The 14193-nt window shown below is 31.4% G+C and overlaps 1 protein-coding gene across 1 annotated transcript in view; it reads left to right on the top strand.

Annotated features, from left to right (window-relative positions):
• The first annotated feature begins 979 nt into the window (after positions 1-979).
• Positions 980-14193, top strand: part of Meltrin (meltrin) — a 99062-nt gene continuing 85848 nt past the window's right edge. Inside the window, exon 1 of the mRNA XM_068769630.1 lies at positions 980-1208. Coding sequence (XP_068625731.1) covers positions 1109-1208 — 100 coding nt within the window. The 5' untranslated portion in view covers positions 980-1108. The remainder of the gene's footprint in view (positions 1209-14193) is intronic.

The following is a 14193-nucleotide window of genomic DNA, read 5'->3' as shown; positions in this document are numbered from 1 at the left end:
TACCGTAGTTCACAAAATTTGTAAGAAAACTTTTATAATAAAATTGTGTAACAGGAATTTTAATTTTAAATTTGTACTAATTTGGCATTTTTTATAGAAATATAAATATATTTTATGTATTTTTTTTATAAATTTATTTCTGTTAAGGTGCAGCTACTTGAATCCATAAAAAAATTATGGTATGTACTCTATATAAATTTAATTTACATTACTTTTATTACCATCATTACATATTATTTTGTCGCCATCTAGTGATGTTTCTGCGAACAGTTCTAATCCTTTTCACTTTTACTTCCAATTATCTTTTTTGTGTCACTCTTTTGTGCTAGTGGGTCTGTGTAATTTAACGTGAATAACTTTTAATTAATGTTACTTTTATAAGTATTTTTTTTAAATGACGCTGCAGCATTTTATTTACTAAATAATTCTCACTAAATACTTTTATTTCAATGACATTTTAAAATATTGTTATCTGTGGAGAGGAACGTTTCCTTTTGACTCTTCTCTGACAGTTGACAATGATACCATTTATTAAGATTTACCTTAAAATGAAGGTTAATTGTGGTAATCACAAAGCCTTAACAGAATAGACTATAGTGTAAAACAGCGACTTGGCAATAATGAGGCAATAATGATGATAAATGCTTAACGATTGAAACTTCTCAGTGTAACTTCTTAGTGTGTTTTCTTTATTAAGTAACTCTGTATTATTTCAATAAATTTAAATTATAAAACGAAAGTAATATGTGAAAAGTCAAAGCGAATAAGATTTGTCAAAGCGAGAACGACAAGAATTTTGCGACTAAATATTTCACATACAAACTATAGCTATATTAACTCAAGTACAATTGACGATCATAATAACATAAAGAGGAAAAAAATATGTTTGATGTATGCATGTTGATTCGGTAAATATTACCGCAAGCAACATGGCAACACAACCTACTTCATTCAAGTTAGTTTGTGGCAAAGAGAAAGAATGGTGTGTTGTGTCTTGTTGATAAATTTAAAGCGTACTTTTATTTGAACTAAATATGTTCATTTCTTTATTTTTGCTATAAAGAATAAGTATCTAATGTACGACTTTACATAATACGGTCAGTGTAAAATGTTTAAATGTGATATTTTGAGTGTTTGGTGCTTGTTTCTAGTGCATTTCTTATTTTTATTAATTCTGACAAAGGACACCGTTATTGCCCAGGAATTAAGTAAGTTTTGTCTGCTGCATATAATTAATAATTTGTAATTTTATTTATTTATTTATGTTGAAAACATATTTACTTAACGAAATGTTCAAATTTTATAGTAATAATCAATCAATAACAAACATGTTTGTATGAATCTTTTAAATTTGTTATTGAACTATCAACGTATGTATTTTTTTTGTGAAATAATTATCATATATATAAATAAAAAAATATTATTCTGTGAAATTTATAATTTAACCTAAGGAATTCATAAACTTTAACATTATAAAACTTAAATTGACTGTTTTTAGGTGCATTAGTTGATTTATTAATTTTTACGTTCAAACTCTCGAATAGATAAGTTTTTTGTTCTGCACATATTTTTCATAGAGTTGTTAGTAATCCTAGACTTTAAATACTGATACTTAGATGTATATTTTTTAAAGAATTTATTTTTATTTTATTTTTATTTCATTATTACTATGTTTTCATATAACATACCACCACTTTTAATGCACTTGTATTCATCTGTTTAAATCTATATGAATGGTCTCTCTACTATAACAAAGGAAAATTATTTATAATTATTTATAAAAAGATAATTACAAAATTGACTTTATTACTTTGTTACCACTTAAAAATACCCGATAAGATTGATTCTAAGTTAACTTGCCTAATAATTATTTATTGAACATTTGGATGCACATTGACCTATAATTGCAGTGATGGCTTATTATGGCAACAACTTTTAAATTCAAAAATTTCAAAATGCGAATGAGCACAAGATTGATAAGTATGAGTAAAATATCAAACTACATTTAGATACTCTTAAACTAGTACCTTCTTAATATCTAGCATCCATTAATTAATATCTGATGAGCTTTGTTATTACCAGTCCCATAGTTCACTATAAAAATGAGAAATATATATTTGCATGATGTATTGTTAGAACTATGCCATATAATAACTATTAAAGCTATGGGTAATGTTTAATTACAAATATTTAGTAAGAAGCACAAGTACATTAATTCTAAATTTTTCACCAAAAAGTTCTACTTACATTGTAAATAAAATGCCGCTTGTTATTATACATACAGAAAAAGATATAAATCTTTTATACTCACGCAGTTCTGTGATATGATAAATCATCAGCTAGCATATGGGTCTCCCCCGGAGTGTTCCAATCAACCCACTGAAGGCAGCAAATTATTCATTAACTAGTATTAATTCAAAGCAACCATAACATTACTTACAGTTGAAATTTAATATATTTAGAAATGTTTATTACTATTTTAAGTTTTAAAAGTGTATTTCACAAAATAGGGCAATTTTAATAGCAAGGAATTTTGTTTACACTCTACTAGATGTAGAGGATGCTGTCCAATGTTTCTTGTACATTATAAAGTCACCAATAATTATAAATTTTTATTTTTTCAATAACACTTTCTGTAATAAGATTTAGGAGACTAATATTTAATCTAAATTTCAACACAACAAATAATACACAATAAAATAAATAATGTAATGACTTGATTTCTGCTGTGTGTTTCATATAGTTTATCATCTCAAAATTGATGAATTGAATGGCGAACAATGACAAATATATACAATTTCTTGAATTCCTTCATGGATCTGATCATACACACATATAATAAAGTTCCAAAAGATTTCTTAGACCTACCTTTTATTGGTTTTAAATCTAAAATTAAATATAAAATCTTATATAAATATTGGGACAAACAGACCTTTTAGGTAATTGAAACTTGGTCAATTGACTCTAGCAGGGTTGATATTATAATGTAAACATCAAATAATATTTGTATTTTATTTAAAATAAGCAAATATTTTTACTAAACATATTCAGAATTTGAATTAACATAACTCATGAATCAACTCTGAAAAATAATTTAAATTTCAATAAAGGAATCCATTTCCATGGTACGTTAGCACAGCAATTAGCATGGCTGTGAGTCAGCCGTTCGGCCGTCGGAAGTTGTATCGTGATTCAGTCGGAAACTGGCCGTATGCAAAGTAAATACTCCCCATACGCGACATCCGTGAAACTATACAATTAGCATGTGCATGAGTTCTCGTAACGTTTGAATAGCATGCATGGCCAACTGTTTATGCACAGTGTATGGTCAAAAAGTTTTAACGGGCCGAACTAAATCGATTGTTCTGTTCCGTTAGACGGGCGCAAACAAAAATCGCTCACAATTTGCATTAAAGGAAAAGCGTACGTTGTTTTGACATATGTACGAAGATATAACTGTTAAAATTTAAACAATTTGTGGACTTTTTTATTTATTATTTAGGGTAAGAAGTTTGGTTTGATTAGATATGACATTTACAGAAAAGAACGACATAAAACAGGATGGGGGTGACTTAAAAATAAGAATCGGAGATAAATAGAAAAATGACAAGCGGACACGTAATTTTTCAATAAAAATATTAAAAATTACCGATTCTACTTTTATATGCATATAATAAAACCTTTAGTGATATTATTACACCGTTTAGTATGTCAATAATGTTGATACTATCGTTATCGTTATAATGAAATTAAGAATAAAAACTCACATATGTTCGTGGTACAATAAACAAAGTGGTACAGATTATTTCTATGGGTACAGGACGCTGACTTATGCACTTTTTTTGGAGGGGTAATAAGCTTTTGTAACAACAACAATGACTTGGAATATAACAATGGGTTTTTAAATATAAACAGTGTTTTTAATGAATGAATTGAATGCTCTAAGTAATAATAGTAAAAGTTGTTTTATTGTTATATGCCAGATCTTTTGTCATAGGCTATTTTAAAATGTAGCTCGTTCGGGTGGACCTCCTGCAGCCACATTTCTACCACAATCCAAAAAATTTGTGTTGCAGCTAGAAACAACGAATCAATAGTATTTGAAAAAAAAATTTGTCAGTATTGATTTGTAAATTAATAAATTACGATGTGAGTCAACCCAAAAAAGTAAAGATTGACAAAAAAGTGATTCCTTTAAAAAAAATTAAAAGCTTCTTAAAATATTAGCTGCCAATATTGTTAGGTTCAGTCAAGCCAACATTTTAGTTTTTTTTTTACCTGAGAAAGCAAACAAGTTTTCATGGATCCCTGCTTATAAATTGAAAAATCATTTTTTTGTCACACCTACCCCACCTTCCACGTGTTTCATGTATTCCGTGGGCCGACATATCTTAGTGGTATCCCAATCTTATGAAAAATCTATGCAAGAGCCTCTTAGTTACTGTAGATATTTTTTTTGGCTAAGCACCTTCATAGCAGTCGCACTCGATATGATTATAATTTAATTTCTTATATAATATGTATACCAAAAATTGATATTTTTATTTTTTTACGATACATTGAACGCAGCAAATGATACCGAACAGTTTCATTAAATTTTTAAAATTCATTCGGTATCAATCCGTAGTGAGATGCATGTTATTCTTAAATACAGCGATGGCGTCCCATGCAATAAAATAAATGTAAGCCATTTGGAAAGCAACGCCCCCACTACGTCAACAGCTGTTTATAGAATTGACAATTTTGTCTTGGCCTCTCTCAGCTCTCTTTCCCGAAGATTTAGTCGGAGGATGGAGTTACGAACACTTAATTAGGGTGTCCAAATTATCTATTAATTGGCAAATCCTGAACGAAAGTGAATGTTGTTTACTAACAAGCTAATGGTTATAAAAGAAGTCCCGTTGGACCTCCATGCTTGATGATATGGTCTACGTTGGCGTGACGGAAAAGTGCAGATTTACAATTCGTAAACGGGGCTACGAATGAAACTTTATCAACTTTCGATTGTGAAGAATTAAAATGTTGGCTTGACTGAACCTAACAATATTGGCTGACAGCTAATATTTTAGGAAGCTTTTATTTTTTTTTGAAGGAATCACTTTTTTGTCAATCTTTACTTTTTTGGATTGACTCACATCGTAATTTATTAATTTACAAATCAATACTACTGATTCACCTATCTTTGTACGCCAATAATTTTTTAAGAAACTTAACGAGTGTTATTCGTTAAAACTTGCAATTCCATATTCAATGTAACGTGCCGAGACTTCCAAAGTGCCGCTATAGTTTGATCTATCAAGGTCTTAATCTTCAAGAATTTGTAGAGATTTAGATATATAGCAGAAATGAAAAGGACTCTCTGGAACCAGGTAAATTTTAAAAGCAGTCTCTGAAAAAAAAAGTCAGGGAACCTCTGCACCTAATTGTAAATGAGACGAAATTCAAGTTCCATTATTTAGTTTTCTGTCATTGATAACATTATTCGTATATGTAATTACCAACCTTATAAAACATCAATTTCAGACTTAAGTAAAACTTGCATTTTACAGTGATAGATATATTTGAATTAAGGGGCCTGTCTCTAACTGAGCCGCATAATGGTAACCACACGGATCAGGCTGGGCTCATTTTATAGCAGTTCAGTTATTTCTGGATGTAACTGTATGGGAATGGTGACTTCCACGCAGCGACACGGTGCGTTTCCTCCGCGTGACGTCACGTCCATGGTGATTTTTAATTATGCTATCGCTTCCTTAAGCACTTGCCATGTCATTTTGGTATCAATGGTTTATGAAAATGGTCTAATAGACGCATAAAGGATGATTAATTGTATGTGTAAAAGCTAAAAGGCTTAATGTATAGCTCATTTGTTACTAAAAAAAAATCCTTTTTCCAATCACAATGTATAGAGTGGTCACTCTGAAATGTGTTACTGTAATTTATTAATTTGAAAGAATATGTTTGGGTTCTGGTGGTACACAGTCTGTACAGACATATAGTAAACAATAAATATTTTTACTCCATAGTATTTTAAATTTGAAAACACGTTTACTTAATTTTTTATCATTGGGTTGTTTATTATTCTTAAAACTTTTTATTTTTAGATATGGTGTATCATACCCTAAATAACAGCAAATGAGCGCATCTTGTACTGCCAGAAGCGTGCCGCCAATAGAAAAGTTTTTAAAATTAATTATTGAAAATGATCACTTTTTACTGGTAGAAATAGGTGGCAAAAGCTTAAAGCTTTTTGTTGACAAATGAACCTATAATCTTTATTGTTTTATACTTCAATTAATGTACTTAGTCAAAACTATTAAAATCAACAAGATTATTATTAAATCTCTAATGAAATCTTATTCCGGTTTCCTTAAAATATATGTTTATTAAAATAAGAACAAAAACATAAGCACGTTCACGCTTCGAGTATAACATGTGTTTGTATAAGAGGCGGCGACTGCGCAGGAAATCGAACGCGGGACCGCATTAACTGCGGAACATGTTTATGTCTTTACTTTATGGTTATGATTGTGTACGTCGACTCCGTATCACGGGGTCGCTGTATCGTGAATCAGCGAAAACAAGTCACTCTCAAACTTTATGTATTTTTTATTATTTTTCAGTTAACCAACGCGCTTGTATCTAGAGTGTGATAGGCTATAGATGTAGAAGCTTTAAAAATGGTGAATGTATAGCTGATTTGACAGCAAAAAGCTTGTGATCACTATTTAATAGAGTACATAAGACCTAAATTTAAAGATATTATATATTTGTATGAATTTAATTAATAGAAAACTTTAAAGTTACTTCTGAAATATAGGCTGTATAACACGCAAATATGAAACGTGAAATTTGTTGATTAGCTGCCCGGTGCCCTTCATCATCATGTCAGTCGATAGACGCGCACTGCTAGATACAGGCCTTCCCCAAAGATTGCTACCTTTACGAGGAACTCATTTTACTTGTAGAATAGTATTGTAAGTTTGACAAGCGCTGGACCCGCAGCACACGTGCAGCCGCATTCTAACATTTATTGTCCCATTGCTTTGGCCTCGTTTCCTAAGGCGAGACAATTTAGTCGTACTATTCAGGGCACTGTAGACAGTTTAGCCGTGTTCATGATCTAGCTGTACATATTTTGTTTAATTAGGACACGAGATGAACACAGTATATTTAGAAAATATGTTTTTAAATGTTTACGTCACGTATTTTATTTGATTATATCTGTAATAAAAAAATTGACCTTAAGGTGAACGTCTTACGCTCCGCTTGTTGGTTCGTTGTCTCAACTCCAAAACCTTAAGATACCAATGCCACTTGAACTTGCAAATCCTTTAGGCTGTCATTTACTTTCAATCATTTACAGATCTCCTCATTTGATCTTGTAGAGAAATTCCGAGCATAGACTTTTCTATAGCTCGTTAAGCGACGTAAGCCTTCCAATGAGGCCCAAAGTGAAGGCTTTTAATAATGTAATGTACTCTTATTGTAATACTTTATGGCACATGTGTTTTTGTTTGTTAGCCTCCTAACACGATTTTTTTTAATTTTGATTTACGTCAAAAATGCCTTGCATAGATGTTTTATTTTCTTTGCGAACTGTATGAAAATAAATGATTGTCTATATAGTGGTATAGTTTATATAAATGTAATAATTTGTAAATTTGTAGAAAAGTGTCATATTTACTATTTGCCACGCAATTGTGCAATTTTTTGCTTCCTTAGAACCTTCCTCGTGACTTAACGAAAAAGGGAGAAAAAACTACAGGAATCAAATGAGCCGACCTGAAGTTTTAGTGAAGACCTGAAGTTACGGTAAATACAAAATTTGTCGATTCATTTTTATTTATACAGGAAATCGGTTAACAAGTCATAACAGCTAGTGTAATATGTCCGTACGGTCATGTACACGAGAAACTCCCGTGTTAACATTACGACTTAGTTTTATATGCAGTGAAGAGCTGTGTTCTGAATACCCATTGCAAATAAACAGTTAAGAGAACGCCTGACTTGGATGCGATGGTGTGACGCGCGGGAATCTTTTTAGTTAATCATGTATTTTGACTGTTAAACCTGAGAATAGTTATTTTGTATGCAGCGCTACATAAGTTGTTAATGTATTTTCGTGCTAGGTTACGATATTCTTTTTAATTTTTATCTTGTGGTATAGATAATTTGTTTACTATTTTTTGCTTTCCATGGCTCTTTGAGCTACTGTGTTCTTGAAAATAAGGACCAGAGTGGCAACACACATTGGTCGTAGACTTCCTCTTCTTTTCTCTTCTTGGAGTTATTTATGTGCTATATACCCTCATTATTTATTTTTATTCTCGTCAATATAAAATGAAAGTTCGAAAAGCACAACCTTTGCCAAATTCACAACAACTTCACGGATGATGCGCAATCTCAACCCAATAGGTTGTGAAGCGATGCGTGGGACCCTGGTATGTGAAGTGATGACGCCATCATTGTTCTGATGGGCGTGTTGCATGTGATCAATACAGTGTCCAGTCGGTTTCAATTGTGTTTAGTTGTGCATATGAATAGTTACTGAATAAAAATAATGTATTACTGTGATTTAAAAAAAAACAATTACATTATGGCCTAAAAATGGGTTAAATTCTCAAAAGTGAATCTTATTTCTTCCCTGACAAATAAATTGTATTGCTAAATGGTATTAGATACTTAATTACATTAACAGTTGTAAAAGTAAACGGTTTTAATTTTTACCAGAAAATAATATTACATGTGATTTATGTAAAAATGTAGAATGTGCTTTGTTAGGTTATTTTAATGCGCCATGAAATTATTTTTACAGCATATTCACGGCACCCCACCATAATATACAATTATGGGTTGTCATGGTAATACTGTTTCTGAGTACGTGTAACAATGATATTCCATCTATGTAGCACCATGAAAACAATTTAAATCAGGCATAAATTATTGTAATAATTAAATTTCACACATGAGGGGATTTGTTGCGGAAAATAACAGATGAACACGTTCAAGTCGTGTAGCGCTTGCGTTATCATCATATAAATAAAATAAAAGCACGTACGCCATTCCGGTAATGCAATTTGTATTTAATCTGTACTGCGAATGTTTATATGAATTTATTTACAGCCAGTATTACAGTATGACAAGTAGTGATGTATACAGAGTTATTGGTTATTGGTGGAAAATTTATATCTAATGTACGGTACACCTTATTCAAAAATCAACGGTTTTAGAAATAATAAATACAGTACGATAAGATAGTAAAATAACTCGTTTTTAACATTCCTATTATTACATATTAAAAATATTTTATTTTTTTTCCTTGCAGACTGTATTGACAGAAGTTTTTGGCCTGTCGCATTCCAAATTGAAATATTTTAACATATTTTAAAGTGATAACTTAATACGGGGTTATTGGAAATAGGTATAAAAGCCTTTTGCTGACAAATGTAATACGTATATTCACCTTTTCAAATCTTGTACATCTGTAACTAATTACACTGTATATTGTATTTTCACTGTGTAATTTATTTGTTATAAATACTATTTAAACAAAGTGTTTTTGTTAACAAAGACCGATAAATAGTTGTTTGTAAAAAATCTACGTTTGCATTATTATCGCTCTTTGCACTATTCTCTTCATCATCTCTTTATATTTTAAGTCATTTTAATGTACAATAAAGTGTAAATAAAATTTTCTAAAAGTCGCCGGAGGCGGGCAGTCATCGTTGCGATTTTGAGGAAGGCCTCTGGTGCCTTTGATGACAAAAATCAATGAAAAGAGTGAATAAATAGATAAGTATAGCATATACATATAAAAATCATCTCTCTGTGATTATATTGTATTTGTCATGATGATTCTATGCTTAGTATCATCAGTTCGCAAGTATAGGTTAAAAGTACGATTTTTTTTACTATATTTTTCACATGGCAACGGTATTTTATTAGAGGTGCGGTACTGATTTACAGAGTTCTAAAGAGAATAAATTAGTCAAAACAAGGAGCGCTGGCCATTAGGTAATTGATACTAAATGGCGTTAAATAAAAATGTTTTATGTCAGACCGGTGAGTTATACTTGAAGACCTGCCATTTCGCACCGTTGCTGATTTAATTCAAATAGGCTTCATCACGCGATGTCTGGTATCACGGAATGTTTTTTTTTGTATTGTCTGAACCGCTTTGTGTATCTGTAGAGAAGTATTTAATATATCATTAGAGTTTTTGATAAATGTCTGGACATTTTGGACAAATTGGACTTCATTTCGCCGACGCGAAAGCGAATTGACATTCTGTCAACGGACAATAGAATTAATACGTCGATTGTGGTAAAAAAAGGTGTTAAAATTAATACAGTGTGTGATGATTCTAATTTTAGTTAGGAAATGATTATAATTTTATTTTATTTTATTTTAAACTACTTTTATCCATCTTCCATAGGTTTCCAATAGGACCAAGGGTCGATGAGCTTACAGACTACATGTGCATAAATAAATAAATATATATATAATATATATATATATATATATATATATATATATATATATATATATATATATATATATATATATATATACATTCTATTTATATTGCTCCTTTTGCATTACGCGACTAAAAACTTTAAGCAAAATATTATACGTGTATTTGTGTGACAAAAGCTCGGTAATGTATAATATAAAATAAAATTTAAATTATTGGTTTTATACTAACAACTGCTTATTTTTATATACGTTTAAATAACCAATTCGCGAACTTAATGAACTTCCGTTCTCAGCTGACCCCTTTTCGGTGTATGCTACATTTCTACATCTCAACTTTCAAGTCGCTAAGCCTTATAGTTTTTGTCGATATCGTAATGAGATTGTATATAAGTGTAAATTTCTTATTCATTTATGATATATTAGATTCCTTTATTTCTTTCCCTTTATGAATTTTATCGTTGCCAAAAATACTTTTGCTATTGCGTATATTTATAAAAAGAGATATAAATTCACTGATTAACAAATGACCTCAAAATGTCGTCGATCTGCTGTTTGATATACAAAGCATTTTATACCGGCATAGAAAGCTCCCAAGGCGCTGTAAATAAAAACATAGTTCGACTAGCAGCGAACATTTTGGACGATATCCAAGTTGAACTAGGTGTGCGTGATGCGGTAAATAAATAAACAAATGTCCGTAAGTTTATTAACGCTCGCCGCGGTTCGTTGCTCTCATTGTTTTAACGTGCTCACCTGGAGTGTTACGGCTCTAAGCTTTACGCGCCGATGAGAGATCGACTATTATTAGTGGCTTTTACACCCACCGATGCTTGCATGACTTGGTCGCTTATTTATAAAACCGTAGAGTAAAAGACAATTACGACTTTTTATTTTACATTCACAAACTAGCACATAAATAGACAGAGTATAATAGATATTAGATTAATAATAGATATTATATTACGTATTACGTCAAAACGTATGTATAAACGAAGAAGCTAGCTACCCGACGTGAACATGACTTTCGTTAAAATTATAAGCGTGTAGATCTAATATTCCCTTAAATTAACATTAAAATAAATGTATGTATATAATAATAATGTTATTTTTAATAGTTGTAACGGTTTGATGAGAAAAATAACGTACATAATATGAAATGACAAATATATATTTTTAATATCGCTAAAGAAACGTCACTAAGTATATACGTGGCGAAATTTTGGAAGGTCTATGCCTCGTAGTGAGCGTTTTTAGGCTGAGAACTAGAAAAAACACTGAAGATAGTTTTTAACATTATTATTCAGTTACAGATTTTTGAAAATTAAAATTGGTGCATAGTGCTTTTAATTCGAAATTACTGTATGCTAAATAAATTAACCATCAGAAATGAATTTGAATTATCATTTTATCAAGATGCACCTCCAAGGAATTCGTAACGGGCTATATAAACCATCGTGTTTATTAATACTTTATTCGCTATTAAATATAATAGTAACGGAGACAATGGCCGGAAGTTACGTAGTCATAGTCACTTTATTCAGAAACTTCGATTACTTCCGTTTCATTGATAGAGTTTAATGATGATTAAGACACCCGTTAGACATCTAAATTGACAATAAGTTAGTTTGTGCATACAAATATATGAGTGAACGCTGTAACAGCACCAACCAATACGGTTACATTAGTCGATAAAAGCGATAATGATTAAAAATATTTTAGAGGTGTATCCACGGCCTCTAAAATTGTCAAACTAGGCAAGTTACACTTTATATAAGAAGCTAATTGTCCAATCCAAATCGGCAGAAAATATCTACTATTAGTGTATGTTAGGGGAGCCCAATGCTACGAAGTAAACCGGACGTAGTGGAGGGCCGATCTAAGCCTCCACCATCGTTGCTTAGAAAGGCTTATTCCAGAACTCTTCGCAGTAAGTTGGTCATGCCATTACATTATTTATATCACTAAAGGAGGCTGTGGAGCTCTTAGGTCGCTTGCCAATTTTTTCTTAGCAACCTTACACTACCGCCCGAGTAGCATTTGCAGATTTCGAAGATTTAAAGGAACAGAGAGCAGATGACGCCTAAACTAAAATCTCTTTATAGATAACTAAGCACGAGAACTGCTGAGGGAGCCTCGGTTCTAGACACTAAGTTTTACCGGATTGGGACTAGGATTGACAGATGCGCCATAGAGTGACTGAATACAAGAAACATTGACTTGTGCTCTGACATGAAACTCTATTGTAAATATCATTCAGATTAAAAGTTCCTCAAAAGGACCGACCCTTAACGCAAGCGGTGACGATCATAGGATTCTCTGGAAACCAACTACATTCACTCATTAGACTAAACACTCTAATTTTTGTTGTTCCACAAAGTCACAACCATATCTCACGAAATATTTTCCGATTGCTGTTTACGTACATCTATTTGTAAGTACGTTTTCATAACACGCGTTTTAATAGTTCATAGCCCCGCTGAGATTTTTGCATGCTCCAGTCGACTTGAGTTTGTTTACGTTATAAATTTGTTATGATTATGCCGGGAGATGCTTTTCAGTTGTCGCACTTGCGCCAATGGTATAAAGATGAAAATAGCGTGCACTTGTACAATGATGATTAATTATCCAACGCTTGGAATAGGAAGTACGGGACTGTAGTTTAAACTGTTCTCGTTTCACTAAAGTAAAATGAGTTATATAGTGTTTTAACATAAAACATATAAACGGGGAATCGAGAAGGCTTATATATTTAATATGTTATCAATCTATATATCCAGCTATGTATTGACTCATCATGATATCTCTGGACCCATAAGGCTTAAGAAATTGAACTTTGTTAATAATGATTCTTCAGTCTAGTGGAGGTAAGCTAAGAACGGATTTTTATAAAGCGGGCGGAAGATAGCTAGTAACACAAATAATCACAACCTCCCTATACATTTTTTTTATGAATATATTATATAATCGATAGATGTTTAAAATATTTTACGAAATTTGTACGAAATTTTTCCAACGCCTTCTTATACCATTCGAAAGTCCTGACAAGGGTCAATAAATCATCTCTAGAAGTGTGCATGTTCGAATAGGGGGTAAGCCGTCCCTCATTCACAGGGCATAACGATTTTCAGGTCATTGAACGCGAAATCAAGTTTCATTGTTACAATTTTTCAGCGAAGTTGAAACATCTGTAGCCATACTAATGGCACTGAATATTGTGTAGAGTTCGAGCAATGTTCAAAATTAATTTTGGTAGTCTGCTTACAAAAACAAATTGCTCCTTTTTAGATTATTCCATTAAAATTGTAAAAAAATGCAAAATGTGTATTCATTTGTATGAAATTTTATTTAAACTTCTGTTTGCAAGGAAATTAGAAGGTAAAAGACTACATGGGCGATTAAGGGGCTGGTCTGATCCAGTCAATAATTGGACTATGTTACTACTGCTCTGGGGGAAGACGAGGATAGGATGGTATGGAAAGAAATGTGGATGTTCCCAGACAGACACAATCTTTAGAGATGATAAAATGAGTGAAAAGAAGATTTTTGAACTATACTCTATTAAAGATACAGTTAAAATTATAGGTGCTAGCTTAAGCTTTTTTTAAATATCTTTCATTTCTCGCTATATTTGAACTTATTTTTTCTTGTAACAATGAAAGGTCTCTATAAATATCAATTATTTTTTTCATTTTATGAATACGTCGTATGTTTATT

This window comes from Battus philenor, unplaced genomic scaffold, assembly GCF_028537555.1.
Source record: "Battus philenor isolate CCGP_79_NKW_IND1 unplaced genomic scaffold, ilBatPhil1.0.hap1 SCAF_28, whole genome shotgun sequence".
In the NCBI taxonomy this organism is placed as follows: domain Eukaryota; kingdom Metazoa; phylum Arthropoda; class Insecta; order Lepidoptera; family Papilionidae; genus Battus; species Battus philenor.
Note: the sequence above shows the minus strand (reverse complement) of the source record. Positions and strands in the feature narration are given on the sequence as shown.